Source organism: Tachypleus tridentatus, chromosome 8, assembly GCF_004210375.1.
Source record: "Tachypleus tridentatus isolate NWPU-2018 chromosome 8, ASM421037v1, whole genome shotgun sequence".
In the NCBI taxonomy this organism is placed as follows: domain Eukaryota; kingdom Metazoa; phylum Arthropoda; class Merostomata; order Xiphosura; family Limulidae; genus Tachypleus; species Tachypleus tridentatus.
The window spans coordinates 70,963,822-70,981,799 of record NC_134832.1 but is presented as its reverse complement, the minus strand read 5'-3'; the positions used below and the strand labels follow the sequence as shown (position 1 = coordinate 70,981,799).

Genomic DNA, 17,978 nt, shown 5'->3' with positions numbered 1-17,978 from the left:
TGACTATCTATAATTTTTTGTGAAAATAGAAACATCTTACTTATAATTTCACGTTTTGTTTCATTTTTAAAAATAATTAAGCCAAATCTTTAAACTTTTTAAGATAGAAAACTCATTACGCTATCAAAAGACAATGAACAAGACATATTACTATAGTAAATAATGGACATAAGAATTTTCAAAGTATGAGCTTTAACAAAAAAGGCTCAAATCTTCATTCCTAAACGCCATCTAAATTGCCACATGGTTTTTCACTTAGATGAAAGAAACACGTACATGGAAATCAACAATGTTGATGACAGTTATTGAAGGATGGAAGAGAAGATGGTAAAGAAGTGAGAATGTACTTGTCATTCAAATAATATAAAGTCTTTTACCAGGTGTATTTAACTATTTGTCCAATTTATTTTTTAGGCCTTTCTGATAATTTATACTCTTTCCAATCCAAACAAAACTGTTTCAGAAATGTCAAGAAATGATAATGTTTTCAAGTGATAATTTTATGGATAAACATATATAAGTAGTAGTACAGAATGTATTTGAAATAAAATATTATAACTTTGAATACTTTTAGTTTTCTGCGTTTATTTTCGAGAGTGGGTTCTTAGTGTTCCTTTATTTGCCAAAATATTTTCTTAAACTTTACACAACTAAACACCACTTATGCCTAAATATAATGGCTCGTTTCTGGATATGAAAATAATTCTATAAACCACAGAAGATGTATGTAGTAATAAAATCATGTTGCTGTTGTGTATGTCACACAACCAATAGCCCTTAAAATAGTAATTCTTAGCTCGTATTCGTATTCAAGGAACTACTTAATAACTTTTAACTTGCTAGAAAACAAACTAAAAATTTAATATTATTGCATTAATAGCTCAAAGCTACTTGCACCACTCGTGTGTAAAAACAACTGTTTAAGAGGAGTCATAGTTCACTCAAAACGGAAGAATTCAAGGAAGGAGCGAACTCTTTGTTTTCTGTTTTGTCAGGTATGGTAAAGCTAACGGTTTTCTGTGTGTCCAAAGATGAGATTAAACTGCGAGAAAACATTGTTCTGCTGTTATTCATAGAAAGCATTTGAGTTTTTTTTACGAGATTTTGTAGCTTTTGCGCTAATGAACCAGCAATAAGAGCCAAAAATACAACCAGGAAAGCCAGGATTCCGGATACAACTAGGAAAGACATACAGCCTGAAGGCTCTTGTGGTTGTCCAATATTTTTGTCAACTGAAAAAGAAAACAAATTAAAAATTTGAACAAAAAAAGCTGTGGTAAATATGTATCAGAAAAACAATCCATAAAATTCCAGATAAACTTATATGCTTACATTCACGTTTGATTAATCATGGTGTTTGTTTTGTTTATTGAATTTCACATAAACTTACTCGAGAGTTTGTTATTTTTAATTTAGAGGTTATAGACTAGAAGAAATACAGCTAGCGAACGCCACTCATAGCTAATTCTTAAACTACTCTTATCGAACAGTAAGATTGACCGTTACATTTTAACTCCATTACGACTGAAAAGTGAACGTATTTGTTAAGTGATTTGATTCTGTGACAAGCAGATTGTGCTTTAGCCAGCGCCATAACCATCAGACCATATCAAGTCATCATCATGCTATAATGAAACTCTCGCTTATACGATACTGGAAAAACGTTTTTATTGCGCAATGTGCATCTCCCAACTTAGCAAATTTTTTATCCTTTGTGCATGTAGATTTGCAATAGTAGTCACAATTTTTCTTGTTTCGCCTCTGTTTCCCGTCGCGGATAACATTATTTTTCTCCATTTGAATATTATGAATGTTGTACGATAAATGTTCATTAGATGAAGGTGGGGGTTATTAAATAGTACTGTTTATTGTATAACTATGTAACTACTTTGCAAGGTTTGAATGGATTTTCACCCAACTTCATATGGAGGATCATTACGTCCACGTGGGAATATATGCAATTTTTCAGTTTAGCATTTTATGTTTTGCGGTTTTTTATGGGCGTTTTGTTTTCTTTCCCCCTTAAATGAATTTTCACCAAATTTGGTATGGATGTTGATTAGGTACAAGGGAAGATACACAAAAATTTAAAATTTTGTTTGTTTTGCTGTTTTCACGGGCATTCTTTTTTTACAATTACATATTATGCAGCAACTTTACATTCTAAGAAAACCTTTCATTAATCATGAATTTGCACAACTTCTGTCCAAGGGACGGTGCTCCATTTAGTAATCTTAATGTGCCAAAACATATATGATAATCAATCATAACTACTGGTAAGCAGTTATTTAATTTTTCAAATGCATCATGACACTACAATAATTTAATGCAGAATTAACTACTTTTAAACAATATTAATCACATTATAGACACAATATTTACTGTTAGGACCTACATTTCTTAATCTTCAGTTTCAAAGAGCGCGAAGTGAAGCGCAAAATACTACCTTATTTATCATGACGGTTATTTGTAAACACTCTATAAGTATTTAACGTAAAACAAAACAAATACTCAAGCACTTTAATAGTACCTGATGTTTTTTCAGAAGTGAGGTTTTATCACTTATAACAATTAAAAATGCAGCATAAAGCATTTCATAGTATAGACTACTTATGATGGAAAATTCAGAGACGAAGTACTGTTCTCACCTCCTGGCACATGAACAGTTATGCCAATGTTTTCTCCTATCGACGTTGTTTTTACATATTGTTTTTCTTTTGCTGAAGACACATTTATTTCTCTACCTAGCGGTAAATCATAGAAGTTTGAAACATATTGAGTGAAGTTAGAACCAGCTCTCTTTTTACGGCCGTGACCATACGGTTGAAACAAGTCAAGGCAGAACTCCTGCAGAAAGGTTAAATAAATATTTAAAAGACAATTAATGTAAATCAATTGTATTCATAACATATATATGATATTCGTATTCCTACTTGCTTTTAATGCAAAATTACCAACTTACTCTAAACTAAAAGCATAAACAAAAAACATCTATTAAAGTAGATTTATAGAATTAGGTATTCATACAGACATGCTTATTAAAATAATTACACTATAAAATCAAGCACTTTAAATTATTCAAAGGCGTTTTTGCATATTAACGTGCATCGCTTTATTTTGTTTTTGTCCTTCAAGCTATATTTTAACTTAAAGATAAAAATGAGGAAGAGCATTACTTATTTGTTGTTAAGCACAAAGCTAAACAAAGAGATAACTATGCTCTGCCCAACGCGTTATAAGCCCATAGGCATGGAGCTGAAGTACAAGACGGGTGGATTAAAGGAGAAGCGTTGGCATAAATACAATAAAAACGACTCAGTTTCTTTACTATATCAATCGAGATCAAATATTTATTTGATGTAATTATAAGATAAATATTACGAATAGTAACTTATATTGAAATAAAGCTTTGTTTTGAAGTAAAAACATCTAAACCAGTCCTACCAAAACACAATCTGAAGCTTCAATGCAAGCTTCAATCTTAGTGTGAAGCCACAGCTGATTTGACGACTCCATATTTTCTAAAAGAAATGCCTGGAAGTCTAAAGTCACCTCTCCAGGTGTTTTGTCCATTCTGCTTGGTTGTTTTGGTACAATGCTCTCAAAATCCTTAACTCTACAGCTAGTAAAGACAAAGTATTCATAATTTTAGTAATAATTATAATTTATTTTTCTCCGAAACTGTGTACCCTTTATAAATCATGTGGCGCCATCTCTTAGAGTCGTAAAAGGAATTATGTTTGCAGATAAATTTATGACAGAGTTAAGAAGGAGCAACAACTATTTTATTTATTTGAATGGCGTACGTTTAACAATCCCAGACATAAAAAGATGGAAACAGAAACAATTCCTGAAAATGGTTCTGTAGTTTACTTAATGATTTATAAATGTAGTGAATATATTGGGTTGAGGAATAATTCGTGAGCGTTTTTTCAAGTTAAAAAATATATTCATAAATGAAACGCTTTCGCAAAATATTTCATGCCATTTGGTAGATAATTTTCTGCTCTAATAGATGGTGTGTTTGATTTTCATATGTCTTTAATTTTTTGCTTTCATTTTCAGCTCATTAAATGGAATGTCAAGTGGACAAAATCGAGCATTTTCGACACCATCTGCTTTTCGCATTTAATTTCTTGCAATTTCGTTTAAAACAATGCATACTAGATACCTAGGTATTACATGAAATAAAGTATCATAATAAATGTTTTGGGTGTAATGTGTTCATGCATTGAAGTATTGTATAGTCTTGCATGTAATGCTTGAATGAAATTATTTAAAAACGCTCACGAACTATTCCTCAACCTAATAGATCTAAATTGTTATGCATTTACAAAAAATAACATACTTCATATTGAAACCTTCTGAGTAACTTTCTAAAGTTCAGACTGTGTTTTTTGTGTGTGAGTTTAATAGTTTCTAAAAACAACAACTAAAGCTTGTTAAGTAGTTGAAACTCTTACCCGTTTTTCACTAAAACTATATGACCTTTGACTTCAGGGTCATCTGGACTACTGGCAACAACTACGTCCAGTAACTTGGCATACTTCCATGCTGAAAGGTTAATTAATACTCATTACTTATTTAGGTATATATATACCTAAAAACATGTAAAAACTTTTATCATAAACTGCACTGATTCAGCAAATAACTCTCACGAGTAAATTTTCTACTAAACTCACCTCAGAAAAATCATATACGAGTGTTAATCTGAAGGAAATCGTTTATAGTAAATAGTTAACTATAATATTAGAAGAACACTGTCACAAGTTAGCAAAGTAGGGAAAAATTACATCTGTAGGTTCACATGATTAATAAAAAGAATAATAAAAATAGGTCGTCGTCACACACATTCAAACATGTATATATAGTGTTCCTCCTGAGTTATAAAAATTATATTATAAGAAAGTTTGTTTTGTTTCGATAGAATATCTTTCTCCCTTACAATATTTTTTAAGCTTTCATGGAATCAATAACTCATAAATATAATTAAACTTTTATTGCTGGTGTAAAATACGAAGAAGACTACACATTTGTTTACGCATGTAAACTTAGACTTCATTAAGTCTACACTAAAAACACTACAGTGCTACAGCTAGATGTTATTTATCTCCTAAAGTTAAAACGTCTACAAATCAGTTGCTCTCAAAGAGTTAAAGTTAACGCTACCATCACCGTTAGTGCTTTTACATCTTTTTTTCAGTTAAAATAATAGGATGATCTGCAACCCATTATTTCACAAATTCTTTTACAAACAAGCCGAGAGTTAACATGTTTTGAAAGAAACACATTTTATAAGCAAAACTTAAATCTACATATAATAAAACAAGGTAGAATAATAAACAAAGGTAGTTGCTGAATTAAATTTGAAGTATGGTGATGTAACAAGTTGTTTAATATATTATTATAGTCTCTCACAGTAAAGACTTTAAAACATTTTTAAATATTAAAAACATTATAGTTCAGTAACACTATACATACAATATATCAAGAAAAATCTGTCTACTAACTCTCAATAGCTTCTTGCTGTCTAAACTTCTCTCTCAATGTTTAATAAAAATTTTTGAAATTTTGCATATAGGTTCATCTGACACCTACAATGTAAGCAGAATGAAAATGGAGGGCCTCTGATTTAGTTGGATAAAAGCATTACCATGTAAATACTAAATTAAAACAATCATCAAAATACAGACAAGAACTTTTCAAAAATTAACTTCTATATCAAGAGAAAGGTTATTTTAGGAACTTACAGGGATGGATCAATGGATTTACATGAAATTGTGAGGTTTTGAATCCGTTTTAGTTTACCATATAGTTACATAAATTAATTTAGGTACGTGAATAATGTAATGACAGCAGAATAAGTGTTTAATGATTGTGTATCTATGTTAAAGATTTCTTTAACATATATTTACAAGAAAAAGGTTTTGATCTGCCAGTTAACGCTAGAAAGCATCTTTGGTAGTATGGTATAACACGTCTCAATTATTTTTGGATATTTATACAGTATTCGACATTTTAATCCGTGATGACGAGAAAACCCACTTGAAGAAAAATTATATATTTAAAAACGGCTGGAATGGACAGAGGAGCAAACAACGATGACCGAAGAAGGTCGAAACATTGTTCGCTCCTCTATTAGTGCCTTCTCCATCCATTCCAGCCGTTTTTAAATATATAATAGTATTCAACATTTCAGCTAAAACTTTTTGAATATTACTAAACTTAAATGAAAATAAGCAATCCATTAATTTTCAAATAAAATGCATTTGCTTCCTTTAAATGGACATTTTTCTGACAGTAGTTTATTGTCTGTATTTCCAAGTGGGAAAACGACAGATCCACAACTTACAATGTTTAGCTTTGGGGTCCGATTTTTTGCAGTAGACTCAGAAGATTGCTTATATACTAAACTTTTTCAAACATAAATAGTGTTTACTCTTCCATTGTTGATCTAATAGTTATTAAAATTGAAATATTTTATAATTCAATAAATATTGCAATATCTTAATGATTAAATTATAATCAAAAAGTAGTTGATAATGAAAACAGAAAACCTGAGTTTGTATTAATGGCAGCTCGTAGTTGCAATAAAGTACCAATCGGCACAGCGTCATCTACCGGGATGTCAAATATTCCACTTCTGGCAGTAGACTCCTGATAAAGTTCTATAATATACTCCAGGTTTCCTGACATTTGTTTCACAGTCCCAGACACCCGGCCAAAAGATGGTCTACAAACAGATGTTTACTGATCTTTATAAAACATATTCATTTTGAATAACATTGATAAGAAACATAATTTAATTATATAGTGTAAATATATTAGTTTTCCTGCAAAAGTAATGCATTAAAGCACAACTGTTGTGGTGAAAAAGAGTTAATTATTATGACGTTTTTTGGCACTTAAAGACAGTATAGTAATCGATATTGTAATTTGAGTTTGGTTTCCAGATTTAATTATTGCTACAAGTTTAAGCTATGAAGAGAAAAAAAATGTAATTTAAAGAGTAATATGAAATTCCTCTTTTAAAACTGAATAGTGTTTTTTTCAATGTATTGTAGAAACCAAAAACATTGTAACTATGTAATAAAAACATAAATAAAACTACTCCAGGGCTATCTGCGCTAGCTATCCCTAATTTTGTAGTAGGCAGATAGTTAATGTCACCCACTGCCAACTCTTAGGCTACTTTTTACCAGTTAATAGTGTAGTTGATGGTACATCATAACGTCTTTACGGTGTATAGGTCGAGCATGTTTGGTGGCAGGGATTTGGCAGATTGCGAGTTGAGCGTTTTACTATTGAAAAAGATTTTATCGAACATTAAAAATTGTTTTTAAAACATTCATAAAGTGATTATTTCTTTTAGGAAAAGAAATTATTGGAAATTATTAGGATTCTTTGAAATTTTAGTCCAAAAATAATAATAAAAAAATGCGAAAGGAAAACGAAATTGTAATCAACTTATTTTTCAATAACTTTTGTTACCATGCTAGGAACATTACTCGTGTAAAAACAGAAATATTGTGTAAACCGTATTATTTGATATTAATACGTTTTAAATAAAATTATATTAAAATTAATTTGGGTTTTATTTTGAGTTATTATTTTTGTTTGTGCTAATTGTTTCTGATTAAGTGTGAAGCATACAGTGCATAAATGACTTTGCAAATACAGTACGAGATCGTAAAATACATATACTGACATTTATCATATATTTTATAAATAGTTGCAACAATAACAAAGTTTTTCAATAGTATCACCAGAAACCAGCCATCTTACAAGTTCCCTGAAAAGCTTGTGATTTGTTTCTCTGTAATCACGTGCTCAGGAGGCTGACACATGATGGAAACGTCTTGATCATTCATGAGCACCACTCCAGTAATTTGAGGAAACCACACTTGCACATTCAAGAATCCCTGTAACCAAGAGAAGATGAGTTATACTTAATACATATTTTTACGCTTTAAATTTTGTCTTTTGTTTTTTTATTCATTCCCTTTCAAACCAGAAAATTTATTGACCTCGAGTAACTAATTTATACTGACTTTAGTGATACTACTACTATTTGATTACTTGCTAACGAATTTCGCGAGTTAGTTACATCAATCACATTTCGTAACCAGATATGTAACCAATAACTTTTTTGAAATTAATGCATTTTTCTGTAATACATATTTTTGGGGTTGCTGATAATAATATTGGTTCTTTTTAATGCCTCAGGTAAAAATATGGAAAAAAACTAACAAAACCAGACAGAATAGGATTTAAAGTTCACTAACATATCTTATTAATTAAAAAATTACAGTAAGTATATACACCCACTATTTATATTTTGTGTTTTTTATTGAAATAGACTTCCCACAGTTTTAAAGTTTTATAAATTGTAAGAGATAAAGATGTTCGTGAATATTAATAAAGTAAATATTATTTTTTGATGATGAAATATAAAAAGAGCTGAAATCGTTACTTTTTTACATAAGTAAAAGACTTGTCATATAATTTCTATTTTGAAATTTAGATCTACCAGTATAAAATGCTTGTCACACATACTTTATATTCAGTTCATAATTTAATCACTAGATGGTAGTAGTGAGTTGTGGAAAGCTATCTTTATATGTGTTCTACTGAATATCGAATAAAACATAATTAAATTAGGTGTTGAGGTCAGTAAAATATGAGCCTGAGATGTTTTAGGTTTATTTTTTTAATTTCTTAGAGTTTTACATTAATTTTGATGACTCAGATTTTTAGAACCTCATTCCTGATTTTGGTAAATAGTTCAATTTCCTTTTATCGGACATCGGCTAAGTTTATAAGGATGTAGAGAAGATATCTAAATTTGCATAGAAATTTTGGTTCTTGTTGTTTGAATTAAAATATCAAATTATTTCCTGATATGATTCTTATTTGAGGCGGGATTTCTTTGATCATCTAATGAGTCCTGGCAATACTGACACATCAAATTTGGCTTTATGTTTGCCTCAATTGGATAGCATCAACTTTTAGGCTACTTCTAATGATGAAAAAGTAATTTTGCATGAGCTAACAAAGTGTATAAAAAAATCATTGATGACTATAACTGAAAACTATTATAAGCTATTCGTTAGCATAGTGCTTGTGACTCGTTAGGAGTAAAAAACAGCATAAAATATACAAAACTAAAAAGCTAACATGGTTATAAACTACTTACTTTCTGTTTCTTCACTGGACACACAGTGAAGTCCATAACACGAAGAAAGTAGACTGAACTGGACAGGTCGTTTAGATCTGGTATAATCTGGCATTTGTTGTGTTTCTGTGGTTGAATTCCTCTGTTTTCGGTAAACACTGGGTGACCTCTGAATCCATCTGGCTTTCTAAGAGTAGCCGTAATAATGTCTTTTCCATCTGAATCTGTGCCTTCGTGACACTTAATATCCGATACTGCGTATCAGAGTGAAAAGTTAAGAAATATATTAGGTTATAACAAAACGTGTTTTTTAACTGATATTAACCAGAGATTATGTATTTGCTATTAAAGCTGTGAGCAAAAGCCACAAAACAAGATGCTATAGCTTACAGCATACTAGATTTGAAGCCTTTGCTTAGAACACAACAGAAAACGAAACGCTTTAGCTTCGACTCATGACTTACGCTATGACAAACATATGAACCCTTGCTCAGTACTTGCACACAGGAAGACATATCTTCAAAACTTAGCCAACGTGAGTCCCGAAATTTTGTCTATAACTTTCTACCAAAAACAAACAAACTTTGAACAGCTACTGTCTGATGTGATTCTTATGATTTCAGATGATGTGTTTAAGCCTTAATGAGATAATGAGATACATTCTTCATAAATGATATGATTACTTAATAAGTAACACACACAATAAATAACTAAATAAGTATTAACTCTCTTGAAGATTAAATGATTATCATCATTTGAATATGCAAATATGCATAGGTAATTATGAGTGTATGAGTATTTTCATTTTAATTATTTAAAAATAACATTTAAAAAAATAACTAACATCAAATAATTGATTTTTTAAGATACACTCACGCTTATAGGTGTCTCCATTTATTTGCTTATTCAAAATATAAGTAATATGTGGTGGTTGTTTGTACTTACAAATGCAGAAATACAATCATATCACTGATAACGAGAATCCCAGTTGAAGTAAAAATATATCTCAGAACGTCTGGTATGGGTATTAACATGTTTACTACTAAAGCAGAGAACAATGTTTCGACCTTCCTAGGTCATCTTCAGGTTAACAAAGAGAAAATTTGCAATTGACCGTTGCCGGACACATGTCTTAGGGACGAAAGTATAAACAGGTACAATCATGTCATGATTAGTTTGTAAAATAATGAGTAAGATCAAGTATCTCTCCGAGTATAAAAAAATGCTTATTTTTAAATATAAACACGGCTTTTGTTTTGCTTAGAGAGCAGGATATACTTAATAAAGTCGTATTTTATTATTTACTGTATTAGCAAAGGAATAAAGATATGAAAAAAGACAACACGAGTTCTTTGACTGTGATTGTTCTGTTGCAATGCTTCAAGCTGCTAAAGGTGGTGTAGTAGTGTAGTGGAATATCATGGTTGCAAAAGATGAGCTCCTTGTGTTTTTCTATATAGTGACGAATATTATCCAAAGTATACCTGACGTTTCTGCTGATGATTTCCATCTCACAACATTGTAACTTTTTTGTAATGTAGTATTTTGTATTTTTACATACATTTCTATACTGTATGTTATATAACGACAACCTGACATGGTATTTTCAATTTTGAAATGGAAAGAAGACATTGAATGCGTGAATTTTATGAATAAGTTAATATACATTTATCAAAAGTAGTTGTCATGCTGCATCAACGATAATGATGTAATTTCAATACGTGCATTGTGTTACGTATTATAATTTATCTCGGGTGGGTCTCCGATTTATTTTGTTACGTACATTATGTATTAAGATTTCAAATAGCTGGATACTTTAATTTGAATTTAGAAGTTAATTGAATGTCGATATGTATCAAACTTATGATATTTGCTAACAAGATTGATACACTCAACTTCATTTCTTAACAGAAATATATTTTAATATACAAACAACAATACAGTTTATATTAACGGTTACACTGCACAACAAAGTTTTTGCTTCTTGAACACTGTTGGGTGTTCCGTATAGATTTTCGGCTGCTGATCACGAAAATCACATTCAAATTTTTCCATCACGTACTGTTTCATTGAAATATTTAATTTCATCAAGATATTGCTACAATGGAAAAACGATATCAGGGCAACTGGAATCTGTCAATGCTTGCTGACTGCTGTTGCATACTGCAACGTGATGCACCGGACATTGAATACAAACGAAAATCAGGAGCAAAACACTTTTAATTATGTTGAATATAATAGCGTATTAGAAACATAAATGCAATTAAATATGTTATTGCCTGTAAACAGTTAACTGTCTATTTCTCAGAGTTACTACGTGATGAAGCAAAACCAAACCTATATTTGTGCATACCCACCAGGTACCTGTCACAATCAGCAAAAACTCTTCAGGGAGCAAAACTTTTTAAAATATTGTTGTGCAGTGTTATTAGAAAAGTTATTACATACGGTAATTTGTATATACAAAAGTTTTGCAAACTTACAAATAATACTGAGTCTTCTATCTAATCTGGAACTGGATATCTTATCGATGGTTCATGGAGAGCGAATTAATTCTATGTTGATATACAGGTACGCTTCTTTAGAGGGGAAGCTAGCTAGCTGCTTCTCTGAGCACACGTAAGTTTACACCGAAAAAAATATCTAATTTTCTCCGAAGTTAATTCACTGAAGTAAAACTATTTGTAATGCTCGAAATATGTAAAGTTCCCGGTCAAATGCCTATAGTTTTTCGATTAATAAGCGTTTATTACAATTATAACTTCTGAGGCTTATAGTATACTGATTAGCACAAACTAACAATATCAAAATATCCCTCCGCGTGTTGCAATTTATCAGCTTTAAGGCGGAGTTCTAAAAAGCTCAGTTGGCTCAACAATACTGGTATTTACTTAAATGTATCTTATTGATTTTTACGCTCGAGAATCTTCTACAAATTTTGAGAACAAGCGGGACTTAGACAATTTAACATCTATCGTTAAATGCATTTCTAAATATGTATTAAACTGAAACAAACATAGATATTAAAATAAATATATAATATTAAATTCGTTACAATTACATGAAGGAAATAACATTTTCTTTTCTTTATTATGTTGAGGCTTAAAATTCAATCCTTTGGGAGATAAATATACAAAAGCAAAATTGATAATGTCGCCTTTATACACACACATCTTTATGCAGATAATTCATGTTACATTATGTGTCTTTATTAAAATTCTAGTGATGTATGTTTCTACAGAGAAACTGAAGTGAACTATATTTGCAGTGAAATATAAGTATTGTGAAATAGAAGAAAAAAGTGTTAACTGAGAAAATGAGTTAAGTAAAAAAATATAATCATTAACTTGCCAAATTATAAGAACTAAACGACTTATCAGCTGTATAGGAGAAAGAAATAATTTGTTTGTTTTTTGAATTTCGCACAAAACTACTCGAGGGCTATCTGTGCTAGCCGTCCCTAATTTAGCAGTGTAAGACTAGAGGGAAGGCAGCTGGTCATCACCACCCACCGCCAGCTCTTTGGGCTACTCTTTTACCAACGAATAGTGGGATTGACCTTCACATTATAACGCCCCCACGGTTGAAAGGGGTGCATGTTTGGTGCGACCGGGATTCGAAGCCGCGACCCTCGGATTACGAGTCGAACGCTTTAACACACTTGGTCAGCTGGGCCGTATACGAGAAAGAAATAGTGAAGTCAGAAAATTTTGGTAGTTTCAATTTTTTATTAATTTTACAAATATTTTTTGAGAAAAAAGAAGACAAGAAACTTCATGAAAGTACACGATAAAACAATTCACATCGTAACCGACGGCAAGGTGTAAGCTAATTGTATTCATTGTAGCGGAACTATATTTTAAGTGGTCATAGAACTATCTATAAATCTCTGAGGTAAAAGGATGATAGATTTTGTATATTGTAAAAGTGATACTACCTTACTACTTAAAGTAGAAGCCAGAAAACAATATCTTCAAAGAGTTTTGAACAGATAAAAATCATAGGAGCTTTTACACTTAGACTTTATAGAATATAAAACCAAATATTAACTTGAATATGAGAGAAAAATATAGAAGGTTAAACAAGACATATTTAAACGAATATGGAGCCTAAGAGCGTCATTAAAGTCCATCCTATGCCTATTATACTTTATCTTACACCCACGCATCTTGACAATAGCTCTGCAACATAGTTCCCATTGCTAAAATTTCAATCGTGAGGCTGTCATATTCAAAGCACAACACTGTTCTCATCAGGTTTTTATAATACATCTAATGAAAATCCTTACAAACACTTGACCAGTATATCTATGTAAGAAAAAGCATAAGTTCCCGTTTCATTCTCCGACAGCTTGGGAATTCTGCGACGATTGAAAGATATGTCATACAAGCAATTTATGTACATGTATCTAACATCGCTTTACCAGATGAGTATCCTTCTTTATTACATTGTATACTGTTGCATATCCTTTACCACATGGGTATCCGTCTTTATTATATTGTATATTGTTGCATGATACACGTAGATGACTTTTGCCATTGACCTTCATTTTCTTGGATCCACATCTGTTTTGCTTGTAAATGACATGTTGCAGGTTTATTTTTGTTCTTTTCTAAATGGTTCTAGTAACCAAAGCTGATCCATTTATATATATATTTGCTTTCCAAAGCCAACGATTACCAGAGATATATCCGATTTAGAAACTCTAATACCCTGATCTGAATACATTTTTATGATCTGAATGTATGCATATTTTGCGTCGTAAGAATTTCACAAGCGATCAATTTTCAATGGCATTATGCTACCTACGAAACGCCAGAGGATAACAACATGTAATTCTGGTAGACGTCGTTCCATCATGTCTTTATATCAGTTGTGAGTGTCATGTGAGTTATTGAATTGTATATTAAAAATTGTTTTATTGTAACGTACTCACCACTTTAAACGACATCGCTCTATGATTATAATTATGAACATTTTTACTTATTTGTAGCACAGATTCTGACAGCGGAAATTATCCAAATGAACAAAATATCGTTGTTTTACTGATAAACAATATTTTAATATTGTAATTCTAAATTTTAAGTAAGTAAACAATATCCAAATGATATTGAGTAGACGCAAGATAATATTTTACACTAACCTTCATATTCTTCGGCTCCTGATGTTAGTACCTAAAAGGAAAAACAGTGAAAAAAGTAGAAGACATACTGAAAAACTAAATTTTGTTTGTTGTTGAGTGCAAAGCTACTCAATGAACCATTTACTTGTGCTCTCCTCACACAGGTACAGAAACCTGATTTCAGCGTTATAAGCCCTCCGACTTACTGTTGAGGGAACAGAGGATAAATATTCAATAAAAACCATTCTTTTTTTTTAATTTTACCTTTTCGTTTAACGACATAGTCGAGAAAACTTTTGTAATAAATTTAAAGCTATCTCTTATGAGATCAAATCTAAGATTTCAGACATACAATGCTAAAACATGGCGTTAGACTTCCCGTTATAGACAGAATGCAGATTGCCTAATGTGCTGCATTGTGCTAGAAGTAAGAAAGAAAGAAACAAAACGTTTTAAAGCTTGATTTCGTGAAAAATGATAATCTTAATTATCTGCAGTTTAACTAATTCATTAATTGTAAGCTTGTTTATTTGTTTTGAATTTTGTACAAAGTTACTCAAAGGCTGTCTACCTAGCCCTAATTTGGCAGTAATAGACTAGAGGGAGGACATCTGGTCAGCAACACTTGGGCTAATCTTTTATCAACAAATAGTGGGACTGATCGTCAGAGTATAACACACCCACGTATATTTGATGAGAGAGATTCGAACTCGCAATCCACAGACTGCGATTTGAGTGCCCTAATTACCAGCCATGCCAGGGCCCTAGCTGTAAGATAAGCTTAAAAATATTCAAGATAAGTCAAAATACGTTTATTTGTTTCAGGTATATATATTGTAATGTGGTCGGGCAAAAAAAATTGCTCTCTGCACATTTGTGAGAGCAAGTGCGTAATAAGGAAAGGCAACTGTTTATTAGAATAACTGAACTGTTGGCGATGGATGCTTTCACTATAGTCTATTAGTTTAGAATTAAGGACAGTTAAATCAGACAACCCTTGTGTTATTATAAACATTACAAAAAAAGAAGAAACGGTTTATGAACTTCATTGGCTAGAAAAGTACAGGTTTTAACTATTTTAATGTTTTGAGGTACGACTTTTACAAATCCTTAGACACAAATTTCCGTACGAACAAATCCTGGTTGGTAAAGGAATGAAATTTAACAAATAAAGAAAATTCCTAAGATTTAGAGCCTTACCAGATTTAAGGAAACGAGAAACGCACAAAAGATCATCTGGAATGTTGAACTTTGGTTCAGTTTTTCTGTAAGACACAGGAGAGAATTATTCGATATAAGATTTTATAATTTATTGAAATTGTATGTACTAATAAACTACAATAAATAAATTACAATCCACACAACAACATTAGTAAGTCACCATATGAAATATTAATAACCTAGAACTTTACTGTTCAGAATATCTGGTATTGAAAAACATTTACTATAAATATACTTGTTACAAAGTCAAAATCTAGAACAATTAAAGAGAACGTTCTCAAAGTCTGATTTTTACAATTAACCTATTAAAGAATATGCATTCAGCATATGTGGAATAAATTCAATGATTGCTTATGCCATAAAAACCATTATTTAAGACATATCCAACACTTGGTTGTACAATTAAACCATTATAGATATCAACCTGTACATGTATGTGGTAAGGAACCAATAAATGGAACAGGTGCGGTAACAGGTAAAGTTTATGAAACCAGTAGTTGATACAGATTCAGTATCTGCTTGTGTTATCAAACCACTAGTTGATACAGATTCAACATCTGCGTATATTATCAAACCAGTAGATGATATAGATTCAGTATCTGCATATATTATCAAACCAGTATCTACAACATATTATGTTATGAAATTAGTATGTAATAAAGAGCCAATATTTAATTTTACATGATTGGTTATAAATTAAATTTGTACACAAATTATGAAACCTTTATTTGGATTATATCGCCCCACTAGTGGCACGGTGGTATGTCTGCGGACTTATACACTAAAAGTCGGGTTTCGATACCCGTGGTGGGCAGAGCACAGATAACCCATTGTGTAGCTTTGTGCTTAACTCAAAACAAACAAACACACAAATATTTGGATTATAATAAGCATTTTCTTTCTTAATAAAGTAATCCAAATGTGCTTAAACTTTAAAATCATTCCTTCAAATAAAACAACAATATATAATCCTTTTTTTAAATTTTCTAACATAAGTGTTCACTACAGCATACATTTTTTGTTCACTACATTTTTAGGCCATTTTCCTTTAAAATAATTTTGTAAAACGAGGTTTTTATGAATATTTATATATTTATGTGGGTAAAATCAAAAGCCTACTCTGTTGTTAAAAGGTATCCGCTAGTACAGCAGTATGTCTACGGATTTACAACGCTAAAATCAGCGGTGCGATTCCCCTCGGTGGGCTCAGTAGATAGCCCGATGTGGCTTTGCTATGAGAAAAACACATAGACTGTTGTTAAAAGAAATATACATATCGAAGCTCAAATATTTAACACTTAGATATAGTTTCAATTACAAATAAAGTTTGACACTTGACATATAAATCGATTAAAGTTGATTTGTTTTTCATTCAGTGATATACTGTTTATTATAATGAAGTGTAACATTTTTGGGATATACTACTAGTAATATTTAGAGTACGAAGGCCAAGACTATATTAGCAACAACGGTTGAAACGTGAATATTAATAACATATTTTCATTTAAATTTAATATTTTGATTTTCAAAGTATCAATATAAGATGAACTTTCACATTCATTTACACTTAGTGATGTATTTCAAGTCAAAGGGTTAAATGTTATATTTATAGATATACTTTACTATTATATATTTAGTATCTAAATATAATACATACCCTGGCTTGTAACCCTAATCACCCTATTTTAACTAACCCCTTTTCAATTTTCGTAAAGACTCTACGATTCAGCTTCGGAAATCTGACGTTGCAAATGGTATACAATAACACGGGCAAATCTGTTTCTTGGAAAGGTTTGAAATTTGTGGAACGTTGCACGATTATGACAGATCAGTAGTGCTTACTCTCTCATAACTTCTGACTGTTTTTAAATCGAGCCGTGAATGAACGTCCTTTAGTGCAGAGAGCGTTATAATTTTGGAGTTATTTGACAGTGCGCAAGGTGACCAACAATGTACGATTCGATATTCGCTTCGGTTGTTTTTATCGTTCAATGAGTAAATAAATATCTACGCTGGTAATCTGAGAGACATTTTTATTTGCAAGTAGAAATCATAGGTTTTCTAAATTCTCCTGAGTAAAGTTGTATAGAAAACTAATTATTTAAAATATTTTTCGATACTTTATTGAAAGCACGTGTTCAGTTCTCCACTAAGTTTGTCAGTACACGCTAAAACGAAAAATAAAAATGTGAACTTTTGATAAATGAACTTGGGCGTCAATTGTGGCTTAAATACAAAATATTTAAATATTCAAACCGTAGTATTGGAGTTCAAGATGTAGTGGATAAAGTATCTTATCAGGAAATTTACTTTTGAACCATTTAAATAGAGCTATAACTCATTTTAGATATCACATTAATAAAACATATTTTTGTAATCTACGTTCGTTAAATTGTGAGTTAGCGTCTAAACGTCTTACTACTTAAAATATATGTGTTTCATAAATGAGTAAAATATTTT

General features: G+C 31.0%; 1 protein-coding gene across 1 annotated transcript; it reads right to left on the bottom strand.

Annotated features, from left to right (window-relative positions):
* Nucleotides 1-407: 407 nt before the first annotated feature.
* LOC143222630 (uncharacterized) lies at nucleotides 408-17,394 on the bottom strand. Its single transcript, XM_076449341.1, has 11 exons — nucleotides 17,176-17,394; nucleotides 16,638-16,750; nucleotides 15,498-15,562; nucleotides 14,319-14,349; nucleotides 9,197-9,429; nucleotides 7,786-7,922; nucleotides 6,558-6,733; nucleotides 4,464-4,554; nucleotides 3,445-3,622; nucleotides 2,649-2,847; nucleotides 408-1,232 (listed from the first exon to the last, which is right to left on the bottom strand). Exons 3-11 carry the CDS (start codon nucleotides 15,531-15,533, stop codon nucleotides 931-933), a joined length of 1,383 nt encoding a protein of 460 aa, XP_076305456.1. The 5' UTR covers nucleotides 15,534-15,562; nucleotides 16,638-16,750; nucleotides 17,176-17,394; the 3' UTR covers nucleotides 408-930.
* Between the last annotated feature and the right edge of the window lie 584 nt (nucleotides 17,395-17,978).